Source organism: Girardinichthys multiradiatus, chromosome 7 (assembly GCF_021462225.1).
Source record: "Girardinichthys multiradiatus isolate DD_20200921_A chromosome 7, DD_fGirMul_XY1, whole genome shotgun sequence".
Taxonomy (NCBI): domain Eukaryota; kingdom Metazoa; phylum Chordata; class Actinopteri; order Cyprinodontiformes; family Goodeidae; genus Girardinichthys; species Girardinichthys multiradiatus.
Window position 1 is genome coordinate 25,773,134 of NC_061800.1, and position 13,148 is coordinate 25,786,281.

The window sequence follows — 13,148 nt, forward strand, 5'->3', positions numbered from 1 at the left end:
CACTCATGTCAGTCAGCTTCAAAAAGTGACCAAAGCAAGTAAAAGCACTGACCTATTCAGGCCACTTAATTTCTGTATTTTATATCAAATAAAAAAATTAGGCTGCAGAAAGACCACAGTGTGTTTAATGTTTTACAGGTTTGAGCTTTTTCTTATATAAATATGCTTGTGTTTCTTCTCCAGAGGTCCCTGCTCTTGATCCTCGCTGCAGTCTCATTTTGGACCAAGGAACCTGCAGAAACTATGTAATCCGTTGGTATTACGACAAACAGGCCAACGCCTGTGCACAGTTCTGGTACGGAGGCTGTGGTGGGAATGACAATCGCTATGAAACTGAAGACGAATGCAAGAAGACTTGTGTTCTTTTGAGAACAGGTGAGCTCTGTCATTGGCTCTAAAATCAAACAGACATATTCTGCTTTTGGCTTTGCTTTTCTTTTTCTTTTTTTGTCCAAATACCATTTTTTTTCTGTTTCAGCTGGATAAGAAGACAAGACGGAGAGCTGACTTAATATTTCTGGAGTCTCAACATTTGTAATTTATTTGCTTGTGTTCAGCAGTTTCCTTGCACTTTTCTGACACTTCTGTCCTCACATACATAAGCAAATGATGTTTAATATTAAATATATTTCAGAAATTACTAATCTGACTGAAAAAAGGTCTTCTAATCTGCTTGAAAACTGACATTATTACCTCAGGACTGAAACCTTACTGAAAACAGGTTGTATTTTCTTATTTAGGATTTAGTTGGCATGAATTTAAAGAGACAGCCACAGAATATGCAGTGTCGGACACCTCTCTGAGCCATGTGTATAGGCTTATTATATGTTTCCAAGCAGACAACCATAGTGACATATTTCCTTTAATATATTTTTAGTACATATCTGTTTTGTTTTTTTTATTCAAATATGTGTTTTTTGGGGTTATTAAAAGCAGTTGTAATTATCAAATTCTGCTTTAAGGGATTCCGCTGCAAATTTCAGGATAATGAAGATAAAAGCAGTCTTTTTTTATACAGTTGTTGTATATCTGAACAAATATGTCAATGGCTATCTCTTTGTTTGTACATGTTTTTTTTTTATAAAATCAATTGTAATTAAAGCCATTGTCATCTGTGATTTTATTTTCGTTTCCTGTTTTTGGGATCAAAACACGTACGTATACTTGCTCTATGAAAACACAAATAGTTAAGCTTAAAAATAGGATGTCAGTGTAAAGCAGTTTTTCCTTTATGTTTACGTTTTTCTAAATGAAGCAGTCATATACCAATTTGTACATGTCTACATTTTCCTCTGCTAACCACAGCTTAAATCTATTTGTAGCACAACCAGATTGATTATAGGAACAACAAAATCACAAAATAGGAGGTGGACTTAATGCACTTCTAATGTTCTCCACGTCCCATTTAGAAACATCAAAATCTGAGAAAATTATGGAGCTTCCTATAGTGACATATTATTCCCATTATTCTTTTCACAATATTTTAAAGAGGTTGCAGCAACAATTTAAAAACCATTGCATTTGTAATGTCTACATTTTGTAGTTCGTATTTCTACATCAATAAAGCAGTGAAAAAATCCTTTATGTGACATTGGCACCCTCTAGTGAATGTTTGTCTTCATGGCAACAAACCGAAAATAAGCCTGTCTTATTGAACCAGAGTTCCTACACATTTTCATGCCAATAGTATATTATTTTCCAGACTCACAATTCCAGTTTTCTCTGTCCTCTTCAAACTTTTTTGTCCTTTTTCCTCTCTTTTGTACTTTTAGCTTTCATTTTTTCATTTTCAGCTAAAGCATCATTGCAAAAGAAAGGACAAACGGATCTTCTAGCGAAGCTGGAAAAAACTCAAATTAATAGATGGATAGCTTGATTATATTTCCACAATATGGTACACCTGGCTAGATTTAAATATGTGTTCTGGTAATTAATCTGTGAGGCGTGATTAAAATATGATATCCTATCAGACAAGTTAGTCAAACTGCAGGGAGATACAAGAAAAGTGAAAATGCCGCTACAAAACACTTGTGCCAGCTACTTGCATGCACACCGATCAATTACTCAAGCATATTTTGTATATTTAATCCTAACCCTCTGATGAAATCTAATTTACAACACTCTTACTTTTATTAAAATATTCACTTCATTTTATACAGTAAATAGTTTGAAAATGATCAGTTGATGGGTTGAAATTAAACATTTCGTTTCCTTATTTTAATCTATATTGCCTGAAACTTTCTGGCTGTTTTTCTGTTTCTAACCTCTGCAAAGAACTTTCTGATACACCTGGCCATACGAAAAGTGCTCTAGAAATAAATTTGATTAATAAAATGTATTTGTGTTTTTTTTTTACATATATATGTTTTAAAAAAATGGGTACATACGTATCTGATCATTACCAATGCGTTTTTTAACCAAATTTAACCAGTTTATTTACCACCCGGTGTTTTGTAGAAAATGCGCGTTGAAAGTAATTTGTCCTTTACGCTTTCCGTCTGTTGCCATAGAGATTATGACGCTAGGCAGGGTGATTCAGATTAGCTTTAGCCGTTGCTCAGACGGCGGTTTGGACGTTAAAGTAATCAAAACCCTGCAAGTTGTTACATAAAGATCATGGCGGCGGCTTTAGATGCTCTCTGGGAAGACAGAGACGTTAGATTCGACATTACTGCGCAGTGAGTTAATGCTGGAATAATTTGGGAATATTGCATGTAGCATAGCTAGCAAGCTCACTCCGCTCGATAAAGCTGCTCGGTGTTTGATTATTTTTAATATTAGCTTCATAACAGGGTTGACCTTCTTTCTGGGGTTCAGAGTTTTTGCCGTGATCTATTACACCTAAATAAATAATCAGTATGATAATCCTTCCTGTGCGCAGACAGATGAAAACCCGTCCAGGTGAGGTACTGATCGACTGTCTGGACTCAATTGAAGACACGAAAGGAAATAATGGGGATCGAGGTGACTTTGCCGTGTATCATTGGAGCGTAGCTGGTGATTTAACTACCACAGTAAGAATTGTTTCCCTTTTTCAGGACGACTCTTGGTGACAAACCTGAGAATCATTTGGCACTCTTTGGCTCTGCCTAGAGTCAACTTGTGTGAGTAAAATTGAATTCCTAAATAGTAAATAAGTATTTCCTTGAATGTGACGTGGGTTATTTAGTCCTTACTTGACTCAAGCAATACACCTTAATGAGTGTTTGCTTATTTCTATGTCATATATCTTGTCAAATGTAAAAGGTGACGTTTTGTATTGTTTTCGTGCTCAGCTGTGGGTTACAACACCATTATTAACATCACAACCAGGACTGCACACTCTGTGAGTAACCCCCATCTTTCACTTCCTAAAATTGACATTAGATTACATTTTTATTTTTTACAGTACTTGTTTCCTAAATTTAAAATCGGTTTTCTAGAAACTGAGGGGACATACTGAAGCTCTGTACATCTTAACAAAGTCCAACAACACAAGATTTGAGTTCATTTTTACCAATCTGGTTCTTGGAAGTCCAAGGCTCTTCACCTCTGTGATTGCTGTACACAGGTAAACAACACTGAGGGAGGGTTATATGTTAAATCTAGTCAGTGGCTTATTATGATTTGAAAATGTTATGTTTTGGTACAGGGCTTATGAGACCTCTAAGATGTACCGGGACCTGAAGCTGCGAGCTGCTCTCATTCAAAACAAGCAGCTCAGACTCTTGCCCCGGGAGCAAGTGTATGATAAAATCAATGGGGTTTGGAATCTGTCCAGTGATCAGGTACTGGTGTTGTCCGGGAATATATTTATTTTAGTTAATTTGATTATTTCACTAATCTCTTGAACGTTAGCTTGCATGGAGAAAAATAAAAGTTAAACTAGATCTCCATGGTTTAAAAAGATGAAGTCAAATGAATGTATCCAAACCTCTATATACAGTATATCACCATTAGAACTGAATACATTTTGTGTAACATAACTGTTTTCTTTTGTAGGGTAACCTGGGAACCTTTTTTATCACTAATGTTCGGATTGTGTGGCATGCCAACATGAACGAGAGCTTCAACGTCAGCATTCCTTACCTTCAGATTGTAAGTCCATCAAACATCTTTATCGTCCTTAGACCCAGCAGTTCATTTTCATGCCCTAGAAAAACAGATAACTTATAAATCTACTCAGCAGTGGAAATAATTACTTTGTATTTGTGTTTGAGTCCCATTTTTTTTTTCAATAACCATTTACTGAAAGAATTCTTACAAGAATAACTGAGTGAGTTTCCGACATACATCTATGACAGGATGAGAGTAACGGGGGAAAAGGATGACACTGATAGAAGTGTTGGATCAGTGATAGCTTAGAAGAACATGTGGGTAAAGTCTGCATTAGTCCTCTATGGACTAGAATTGTTTCGTTGGATTTGTTTCCCCCATTCATTTCTCATCAGGCTTTTTGAGGGGCAGATATATTTCTCCAAAGGTTCCAATAGGTCACATCCCACCCAGGGAGAGACAGGTGAACCCTGGACTTTTAGTCCAACACAGAGCAAGCAACCTTGCACATTCATTCTCACACATAGGGGTAATTTAGAAAGGCTAATTAACCTAATGTATGTTTTTGGTTTGTTGGGAGGAAGACTGAGTACCAGGGAAGGATCTCACTGTATGGAGCTCATGACGTCCATGTACACTAGTGGTGTCCATTGTCAGTTCTTAACAGTCAGTGTCCTGCATGTCCTAGCTGCTTTTCTGATTCAGCACTTCTGAATTTGGATGACTATTTCACTAAAAGGTTTCTGCAGAGGAGGTAATTCAGCTCATTCATGCCTACGTAGCAAAAACAACTTCCAGATGTACAAGCAAAACCAGTGTTCCAGTAGATAACGGCAAAGTCCAGGTGTGTACTACAGTGGACATTCGTTTCTTCCTTTCAATCAATTTGTTTTACTAACCCAACTGTTAATCTATAGCAGAAAAATATAATTAATAAGCTTTTCCTGGGTCTTTGGGCTGACAGTGTATAATTAGTTGGCCATGTCCACACAATAACCAAACACTGAGTTTTTATGTTAATCCCTGTTCCATTGTCATGTTTCAAACAATTTCCATTGATGGGGCCAGTTTCTTTTTATTAATTAATCACTTTCTGTCCTCTCCAAGTGGTCGATCAGAATAAGAGACTCAAAGTTTGGTCTGGCTTTGGTGATTGAAAGTTCACGACAGGTGACTTCTTTGGACTTCTTTGGACCTAATATAAAGGTTTTCCTCTTCATGCTTTGTGTTATACTAATAACAGTGACCTTGTTGTCATAGAGTGGAGGATATGTGCTTGGGTTTAAAATCGATCCGGTGGAAAAGCTTCAAGATGCTCTCAAAGAAATCAACTCTTTGCATAAAGTTTACTCTGCAAACCCCATCTTTGGAGTGGATTATGAAATGGAGGAAAAGGTAGGCCAACAGGAATAGTTTGAGACATTCCTTGTGACTGCCATCTTTCCCATGATTTTCTCTATATTCTGTTACATATTATGCTTGCAAATGTATTCATACCCCTAGCACTTTTCAGCCTTTCTTTATGTTACAGTTGCAGTCTTGAATGTATTTTAACCAGACAATATTTGGTAGACCAACGAGAAGCACATAATTGGAAAGTGGATGGAAGAGGATGGATGGCTGTTAAAATGTTTTTGTGAATTAAAATCAATAGTGTTACATGGATTTGTATTCAGTTCCCTATACTCTGATACTCCTACATAACGTCCAATACAACCAGTTACCTTCAGCAGTTATCTAATTAGTAATTAGAGTTTGCCCTTGTGTAATATAATGTGACTCTAGATGTAGTTTTTCTAAAAAAGGCCCCTGTTGATTCCCCCGGATGATTCTGTGAAGGCCTCAGAGGTTTGTTGGAGAGCATTAGTGAAAACCAAGAAAAAGAAAGAGCCAAGAAGACCATGGTTACTCTGCTGGAGTAACCACAAATGCGTCGTTTATGGAAGAATGTCAAGAAGAAAGCAATGAGAAGTTGTTTGTAGTTTGCCACAAGTCATATAGGGAGAGCAACAAACAGGTGGAAGACGGTGCTCTGGTGAGATGAGACCCAAATTAAAACTTTTCGTACTACATGCAAAACTCTCTGTGGCAATAAAAACTAAGACTGTACATGGCCCTGAAACCACCATCATGACAACAAAACATGGTGGTGGCACCATAATGCTGCGTTGATGGTTTTCAGCAGTTCTCTAGTCATAGATTATAAGAACCTAAGTACAGGGCGATCCAGATAGAAAACATGTTGCAGAGGGGGCTGCAAAAGACTTGAAATCTTGGTGGAGGTTTTTCATCTGCTGGCAAGACAGCGACCCTAAACACACGGCCACAGCCAGGAAAATGGTTTAGATCAAAGCATATTCATGTGTTAGAATGACACAGTCAAAGTCGAGAAATAAATGACAAATAAATGAAAACGTGATGTTCACCATCTAATCTGACTGAGTCTGATATATTCCCCAAAGAAGAATGGGCGAACATTTCACCCTATGGATGTGTAAAGCTTATAATGAGAACCATACCTCAAAGAGTTGCAGCTTTAAGTGAAAGGTTGTTCTACAAAGCATTGACTGGGCAATGCAAATGCATGCCACACTTTTCAGACTTTATTTGTGAAGATATTGAAAAATGTGTATAGTTGCTGATGCATTTCACAATTATGCACTACTTGTCTTAGTCTATAAATTTCCAATAAGATACATTAAAGTTTGTGGTTGTAAAGTGACCCAATGTGAAAAAGTTCAAGAGGTATTAAGAGTTTTGAAAAGTACTCTAGATGTCCCGTAATATTTCTCGTTGTGCTGTTTTCAGCCCCAGGCGCTGGAAGAACTGACTGTGGAACAGCCCCCTGATGATGTGGAAATCGAGCCTGACGAACAGACCGATGCTTTCACTGTGAGTGAGCCCACTGGCCTTCGTTACACTCGTCACTCCTCTGGGAGTCTAAAGCCTGTCAGACTCTCAGAATAACTACGAGCTAATGCTTCCCAGCATGACAAACCAGCACGAGTTCATGTTGCTTAGTGCTTCTGTCTGTGTTGCTCAACAATAACCTACCTTAACAACCAGAATACACTGCTCATTGCAATCAGTTATGTTGATTACCTGTTTATGTGTGTTTGTTTCCAGGCCTACTTTGCTGATGGCAATAAGGTAAATATATTCATAAAGTAAACTAAAGTTTTCAGTGCATGCTTTAAAAAATGCGAAAGCCTAATATCTTTGTTTTAATACTACAGCAGCAAGACCGTGAAGCAGTTTTCTCTGAGGAGCTTGGCCTCGCCGTTGAGAAGCTTAAGGACGGCTTTACACTTCAGGGGCTGTGGGAAGTTATAGGCTGAAAGAACATGAAACATCTGTGTATTCTATGTACAGACAAGATAGATTTTATTTTATGTTCATAGGCCAAGATTAAAGTTGCAAAGGCCATTTATAGATGCTTGTTTTAAAGACAAGGTACAGTACTAAATTTCATATCTGGTGAAAATGTATGAATTGTTTTCTTGTAGTTTTTAAATGCTGTAAAACCAGGGTTTCTACACAGCCTGGATAAGTGTGGAATTTCTTCTTTGTGCCCTCCTTATGCCTTCCCTTCTTTTTCTTCTTTCTGTTTCCATCCTTGTGTCCCGTTCCTCTGCCCTTCATTCCTTTCTTGTGTCCTTATTTAATTTCTGTCTATCTTTCCCTTTTTTGTGTCCTTCCTTTCCCTCTTCTTTTCTGTTGTCCTATTTCCCTTATTTCCTTCCTCCATTTTTTTGTTGTCATTCCTGCGGTCTTCACTTCCTTCCTTTCTGCCTTCTGTTTTTTGGAGCTTCCATATTTAAAGCCTGCCCATCGCAGAAATCATATAAACATGAACAATGTTTAGTAACCCTGTAAAAGCCTATTAAGATTAAAATCAATGTAAATAAACTTGGTTTATTCCTTGTTATTTAATAAACATCAACAGACTCAATAGGTCTGTATGTTGAGGCATCACAGGCTAATTGCAAAGATGTACAAACATTTAAAGAATGGAGGATAAGCTTCCACCTCCTGTTGTGGCTGGAGTTCACTGACCTGGCTGCTGAATAGTAGACGTGCCTTTGAATGTCTCACAGCATAAAAACTGCATCTCACAGACCAAAGCTGGGCTCTTGCTGCTGTCAATGAACTAAGTCAACATAAAGTTTTTCATTGTCCCAAAAACACTAAGTAGATGTCATCCATATGAGTTAAGGTAATATGAAACATTAAAAACAAAGCATGAATGTTCCTCTTTTTGAAACTGCCTATTGCTCCCTGAAAGAAAGCCAAAGTCAGATTAAAACAGAAAGTCTGTTATTTTTGTGCGGCTGCACAACAATGTAGGGGCGACGAGGCTCCACAGTTGTTTGGGCTTTGTGACAGCTGTGTGAGCGCTCCACTATGGCCAACCTGAATTCTTCACGGTTTGGCTGGTGGGCTATATTTAGGAGGGCACGGTTATATTTAATCGGCTACAGACCCGTGTGCCTGTAGTTTTCTGTCTTCAGTTGTTTCCTTACATCTACCTTCAGTCTGAAGAGAATGGACGCCCAAGGCCTGAGAGAGGATCTCCGTCTGTTTCAGAGCACTCTTTTGCAGGATGGACTCAAAGAACTTCTGAATGAGAATAAGCTGATTGACTGTGTCCTAAAGGTTGGAGACAGAAGCATCCCCAGCCACCGGCTCATTCTAGCAGCATGCAGCCCGTATTTCCGGGAGCTCTTCTTCTCGGTGGATGGCAAAGAGGTGGACAGGAAGGAGGTTGTTCTCGAGAACCTTGATCCTAATGTTATGGAGGTGATTGTGAATTATCTGTACTCGGCTGAGATCGACATCAACGACAACAATGTTCAGGACATCTTGTGCATCGCGAATTGCTTACAGATCCCCTCGGTTTTCACAGTGTGTGTGAACTACCTACAGAAGAGTCTCACCATAAAGAGCTGCCTTGCCATCTACAAGCTGGGACTGATGCTGAACTGTGCCAGGCTGGCCATGGCAGCCAGAGATTACATCGCAGATCGCTTTGAGACCATAGCCAAAGATGATGATTTCTTGGAGCTTGCCCCACCTGAGCTTTTTGCCATCATCGGAGCTGATGCGTTGAATGTTGAAAAAGAAGAAGCTGTGTTTGAGGCCTTAATGAGGTGGATCAGAAAGGATATAGAAAAGCGAGCAAAATCTTTGGAGGAGGCTTTCGAATACATTCGCTTCTGTCTACTTCCAGAGAAGTACTTTAAGGAAAACGTGGAGAAAGATGAGCTCATCAAGGCTGATCCAGAGCTCCTAAAAAAGATCAAAGTCATCAAGGAAGCATTCGCAGGCAAGCTGCCCCAGAACAAAAAGGGTTCAGGTGAGGGAGAGGAGGGGACGGTGCCAGGTTACTTGAACAACAACCGCAGATTCGGCATGCATGCTAAAGACGTGATCGTGATGATTAATGACACTGCTGCGGTGGCCTACGACAGCCAAGAGAACGAGTGTTTTCTTGCTGCAATGTCTGAGCAAATTCCCCGAAATCACGTCAGCCTCACATCGAAGAAGAACAACCTGTATGTGCTGGGAGGACTGTTTGTAGACGAGGAGGATAAAGAAAGTCCACTGCAGTGTTACTTCTACCAGGTAGAAAAGTGTTGTTTGATTCAAACAGCAATGAAAAAGTGTTCAGTTTTTTAAAAGGTGTCTGTACCTTTCAGCTGGACAGCCTTGCTTCTGAATGGCTAGCTCTGCCACCAATGCCGTCCCCCAGGTGTCTCTTCGCGATGGGCGAATTTGAAAACCTACTATTTGCTGTGGCGGGAAAAGATTTACAGTCCAATGAGTCTCATGACACTGTTATGTGCTATGATACCGAGTACGTTTAACATGTTTAACAATTGAATGTAGATGTAATGAGAGTAGTGCAGCCATAAACCGGTACTGTCTCTTTGCTTTTTTTAGAAAAATGAAATGGACAGAAACAAAGAAGCTGCCTGTGAAAATTCACGGCCACTGCGTGGTCTCTGAGAACGGCTTGGTCTACTGCCTGGGAGGAAAAACCGATGACAAGTAAGATCACAATGATTAATTAAAAAGTGACTTTCATTAACTTCAACCCAGGGACTGTTTTATCTTCTTTGTAAAAGTAAAGCAACCAATAAGATGTTTGCATACAACCACAAGAGGTCAGAGTGGAAGGAGGTTGCTTCCATGAAGACTCCTAGATCCATGTTTGGAGCAGTTATCCACAAGGGGAAGCTTACTGTCGCTGGGGGAGTGAATGAAGATGGACTGACTGCAGCATGTGAAGCCTATGACTTTGGGACCAACAAGTAAGTGCTGGATTTCAATAAAAATTTGTTATTTATTCAAAACATTGAAGTTATCACTATTTGTGTTGTGCATAAGTCTTGAGTCATCCTTCACTTTTTTTAAATTTGCTTCCGAGAAGACAGACCTTCTTGCTTTCTTTATATATATATGTATATATATATATATATATATATATATACATACATATATATATATCTCTATATATATATATATTTACTTTCTCATTTATATTTCTTTGGACTGTAGCTGTTTTTTTCTAACATTCAGGTCCATATTTTTTATCCATTGTCAGACCATTTATTTAGTTTAAGCCCTTTAATTCTGACATATGAATCATCGGTGCATAAAAAGAGATGAACTGATGTTGGCTACAAACGGTAGACCAGTTAGGAAAGTGCCTAATTTAAACTGGTCTCCACAGGCATGTTTTAATAGTAGCCTGACACAATTTCAGAAGTTAAATAGAAAAATACAAGAGCCAACAGAACTTAACAGACATAAAATGGTGTTCAGCGCCGACAAGGTGACGCTCGAAGACCTGTTAGCTAAAGTGTTGTTATATGTTAGAAAATCACCACAAGGATGATTAATCTCTCAGGTCCTCGTTTGATTTTTGTCCTGTCTCCTAAAGACAAAACTCTTCGTTTATCTGCCATGTATGTTTTTCAGGCATGATGTTTTTTATGTCTTCCACTTTTTACAGCAGTAAAAGTTTAACATATCAGAATTTACGTAAAACCCATATTGAAAACCTCATCAGTAAGTGAAACCTTAAATTAAGTTTCTTTTCATTGTCTTTTTTTTTAAGAAAGAAAGATTTTCAAATTTTTATAAAGCTTTTATTGGATTATGGTGAAAAGGAGTTATGGTTGGTAGGACTAGTTAATATGGAGAACAATAACTACATTTTATTGAAGCACAAGAGTAATTCTCTTGATCAGTGTTTTTGCATCTTTATTTCTTTGTGTATTAAGGTAACAATCTGTTGTATTTGTTATATCGGTTTGCAGTTTACTTTTAGTAAATTATAACCCCTGTTCTTCAGGGTTTCTCTTTAAAAAATAATAATTGGTAAGAAGTCATCTAAAAATGATTTATTTTAGTTAGATAATTCGTGTTTTATCATTATATGGACTATAATAAATGAATTACTATAATGGAATAAATAAGGTACTATGATTAAGAATGTGTTAAAAAAAAACAAAGCAGCCAAAGTCTGAAATAAGGTTTAAAAATACTTTAGAAAAACCTGGATAGTTTTAGATAAAAGTCTTTAAAGGGTTAATATGACTAAAAGCATTTTTAAATAGCGATTTATAGTGATCAAATCAAGCCCAGACATATGAATTGAAGCCTTTTTTCTTCGTTTTGGATGATAGCTTCCTAATCTATATGACATGTACAAAAACCTCATCATGTCTTTATTTGAGGAAGAAATACAACTAATTTTTTTAACTCTTTATCTAGTCTTCAAGCGTGTACAAAGTGTAACAAGAAAAAGCACATTTTGTCTTTTTCTTTGGTAGATTTGTGATCACACTCAGATCAAGATTCAGGACATTAAAGCTGAATTTTACAAATAAAATAAATTAAATATCGGAGCTCAGAGCTTTGTGTGCTTCGTTGGAGGTGGTCGCCCTTCACAGAGTTTCCCCAGGAGAGGAGTTCAATCAACCTGGTGAGCTGTGGAGGGCTGCTGTACGCTGTGGGAGGCTTTGCCATGGTGGAGAACGAGAACAAGGAGTGTGTCCCGACTGAAGTCATCGACATTTGGCAGTATGTTTGGGTTTTCCTCCTGCACCAAATCAGTCCATTCATTCTTTATGAAATACACTACCAGTCAAAAGTTTTAGATGCACTTTCTCAGTTAATGGGTCTCTTTATTTTCATCACTATTTACATTGTAGACTCTCACCAAAGGCCACAAAACCATGAATGAGCACAAGGGATTATATAGTAAACAAAAAGTATGAAATAACTCTAAACTTTTATATTTTATATTCTTCAAAATAGCCACCCTTTGCTTTGATCACTGCTTTGCTCTCTTGACATTCTTTCCATGAGCTTCATGAGGTGGTCACCTGGAGGAATTTACAAAGAGTCTTGAAAGAACGTCCCAGAGGTTCGTTGAGAGACGGCCAAAAGGTTAATATTTCAGTCATCACAACAAAGGGCGGCTACTTTAAGGAATCTAAAATATAAAACATATTTAAAGTTCTTTTACAATTTATTGTTTGCTACATGATTCCACAGGGGTTCATTCACAGTTTTTATGCCTTCAGTGAGAATCTAAGTAAAATGGAAATAGTCACATAAAGAAAACCATTAAATGAGAAAGTGTTTCTAAAACGTTTGACTGGTGGTGTACATCTTTTTACTGCCTGTATCAGGTATGAAGATGACTCCAAGCAGTGGACCGGCATGATCAGAGAGATGCGTTACGCAGCTGGAGCCTCATGTGTCTCCATGCGCCTGAATGCAGCCAAAATGCCCAAACTGTAACAGAGGACCTTCACCTTATTATTGTGTGTTGTGACGATTTTATTTACAAGCTCCTAGCAGAAGATGGTTTTTTTTATTATTTTAAAATCAGATCATTTGCTTTCTGTGTTAAATTTCAGATCGAATAAAATTTTATTTTTGCTCCTTATGCATTTAAAGAACTTGTTTTTATCTTTGTGACATCTCTCATCAATCTAACTTTTATAATACAATATAACTTAAATAAACTTTTTGAGGGCTAAAAAAAAAATTAAGTTTATATATTTGAGACACAAACCTCTGAGTTTCTAACTGAT

The 13,148-nt window shown here is 37.7% G+C and overlaps 3 protein-coding genes across 4 annotated transcripts in view; all 3 read left to right on the forward strand.

Moving 5' to 3' along the window:
- col28a2a (collagen, type XXVIII, alpha 2a) overlaps positions 1 to 1,123 on the forward strand; it is a 28,782-nt gene extending 27,659 nt beyond the window's left edge. Inside the window, exons 37-38 of the mRNA XM_047370254.1 lie at positions 184 to 375; positions 479 to 1,123. Coding sequence (XP_047226210.1) covers positions 184 to 375; positions 479 to 486 — 200 coding nt within the window. The 3' untranslated portion in view covers positions 487 to 1,123. The remainder of the gene's footprint in view (positions 1 to 183; positions 376 to 478) is intronic.
- Positions 1,124 to 2,504: 1,381 nt separating this feature from the next.
- bbs5 (Bardet-Biedl syndrome 5) lies at positions 2,505 to 7,944 on the forward strand. Its single transcript, XM_047370285.1, has 12 exons — positions 2,505 to 2,678; positions 2,882 to 2,964; positions 3,039 to 3,104; positions 3,276 to 3,325; positions 3,423 to 3,550; positions 3,632 to 3,767; positions 3,982 to 4,077; positions 5,143 to 5,205; positions 5,296 to 5,430; positions 6,844 to 6,927; positions 7,162 to 7,185; positions 7,272 to 7,944. Exons 1-12 carry the CDS (start codon positions 2,617 to 2,619, stop codon positions 7,371 to 7,373), a joined length of 1,029 nt encoding a protein of 342 aa, XP_047226241.1. The 5' UTR covers positions 2,505 to 2,616; the 3' UTR covers positions 7,374 to 7,944.
- Positions 7,945 to 8,510: 566 nt separating this feature from the next.
- Positions 8,511 to 13,000, forward strand: klhl41a (kelch-like family member 41a). 2 transcript variants are annotated; one of them, XM_047370259.1, is made up of 6 exons: positions 8,515 to 9,660; positions 9,735 to 9,892; positions 9,979 to 10,086; positions 10,164 to 10,349; positions 11,980 to 12,126; positions 12,741 to 13,000. In XM_047370259.1, exons 1-6 carry the CDS (start codon positions 8,581 to 8,583, stop codon positions 12,850 to 12,852), a joined length of 1,791 nt encoding a protein of 596 aa, XP_047226215.1. In that variant the 5' UTR covers positions 8,515 to 8,580; the 3' UTR covers positions 12,853 to 13,000. The 2 variants fall into 2 exon arrangements, with proteins under 2 accessions (XP_047226216.1, XP_047226215.1); XM_047370260.1 differs by lacking the exon at positions 12,741 to 13,000 and having other exon boundaries at positions 8,511 to 9,660; positions 11,877 to 12,120.
- Positions 13,001 to 13,148: the final 148 nt, after the last annotated feature.

Bases quoted from the DNA above. Each gene is read 5' to 3' on its own strand.
- klhl41a (XM_047370259.1), top strand. From the start codon at position 8,581: ATGGACGCCCAAGGCCTGAGAGAGGATCTCCGTCTGTTTCAGAGCACT. The intron at 9,893-9,978 runs GTACGTTTAACA...TGCTTTTTTTAG, and splicing joins GTTATGTGCTATGATACCGA to AAAAATGAAATGGACAGAAA. The intron at 10,350-11,979 runs GTAAGTGCTGGA...GCTTCGTTGGAG, and splicing joins TATGACTTTGGGACCAACAA to GTGGTCGCCCTTCACAGAGT.
- bbs5 (XM_047370285.1), top strand. From the start codon at position 2,617: ATGGCGGCGGCTTTAGATGCTCTCTGGGAAGACAGAGACGTTAGATTC. The intron at 2,679-2,881 runs GTGAGTTAATGC...TCCTGTGCGCAG, and splicing joins AGATTCGACATTACTGCGCA to ACAGATGAAAACCCGTCCAG. The intron at 3,105-3,275 runs GTGAGTAAAATT...TTTCGTGCTCAG, and splicing joins TCTGCCTAGAGTCAACTTGT to CTGTGGGTTACAACACCATT.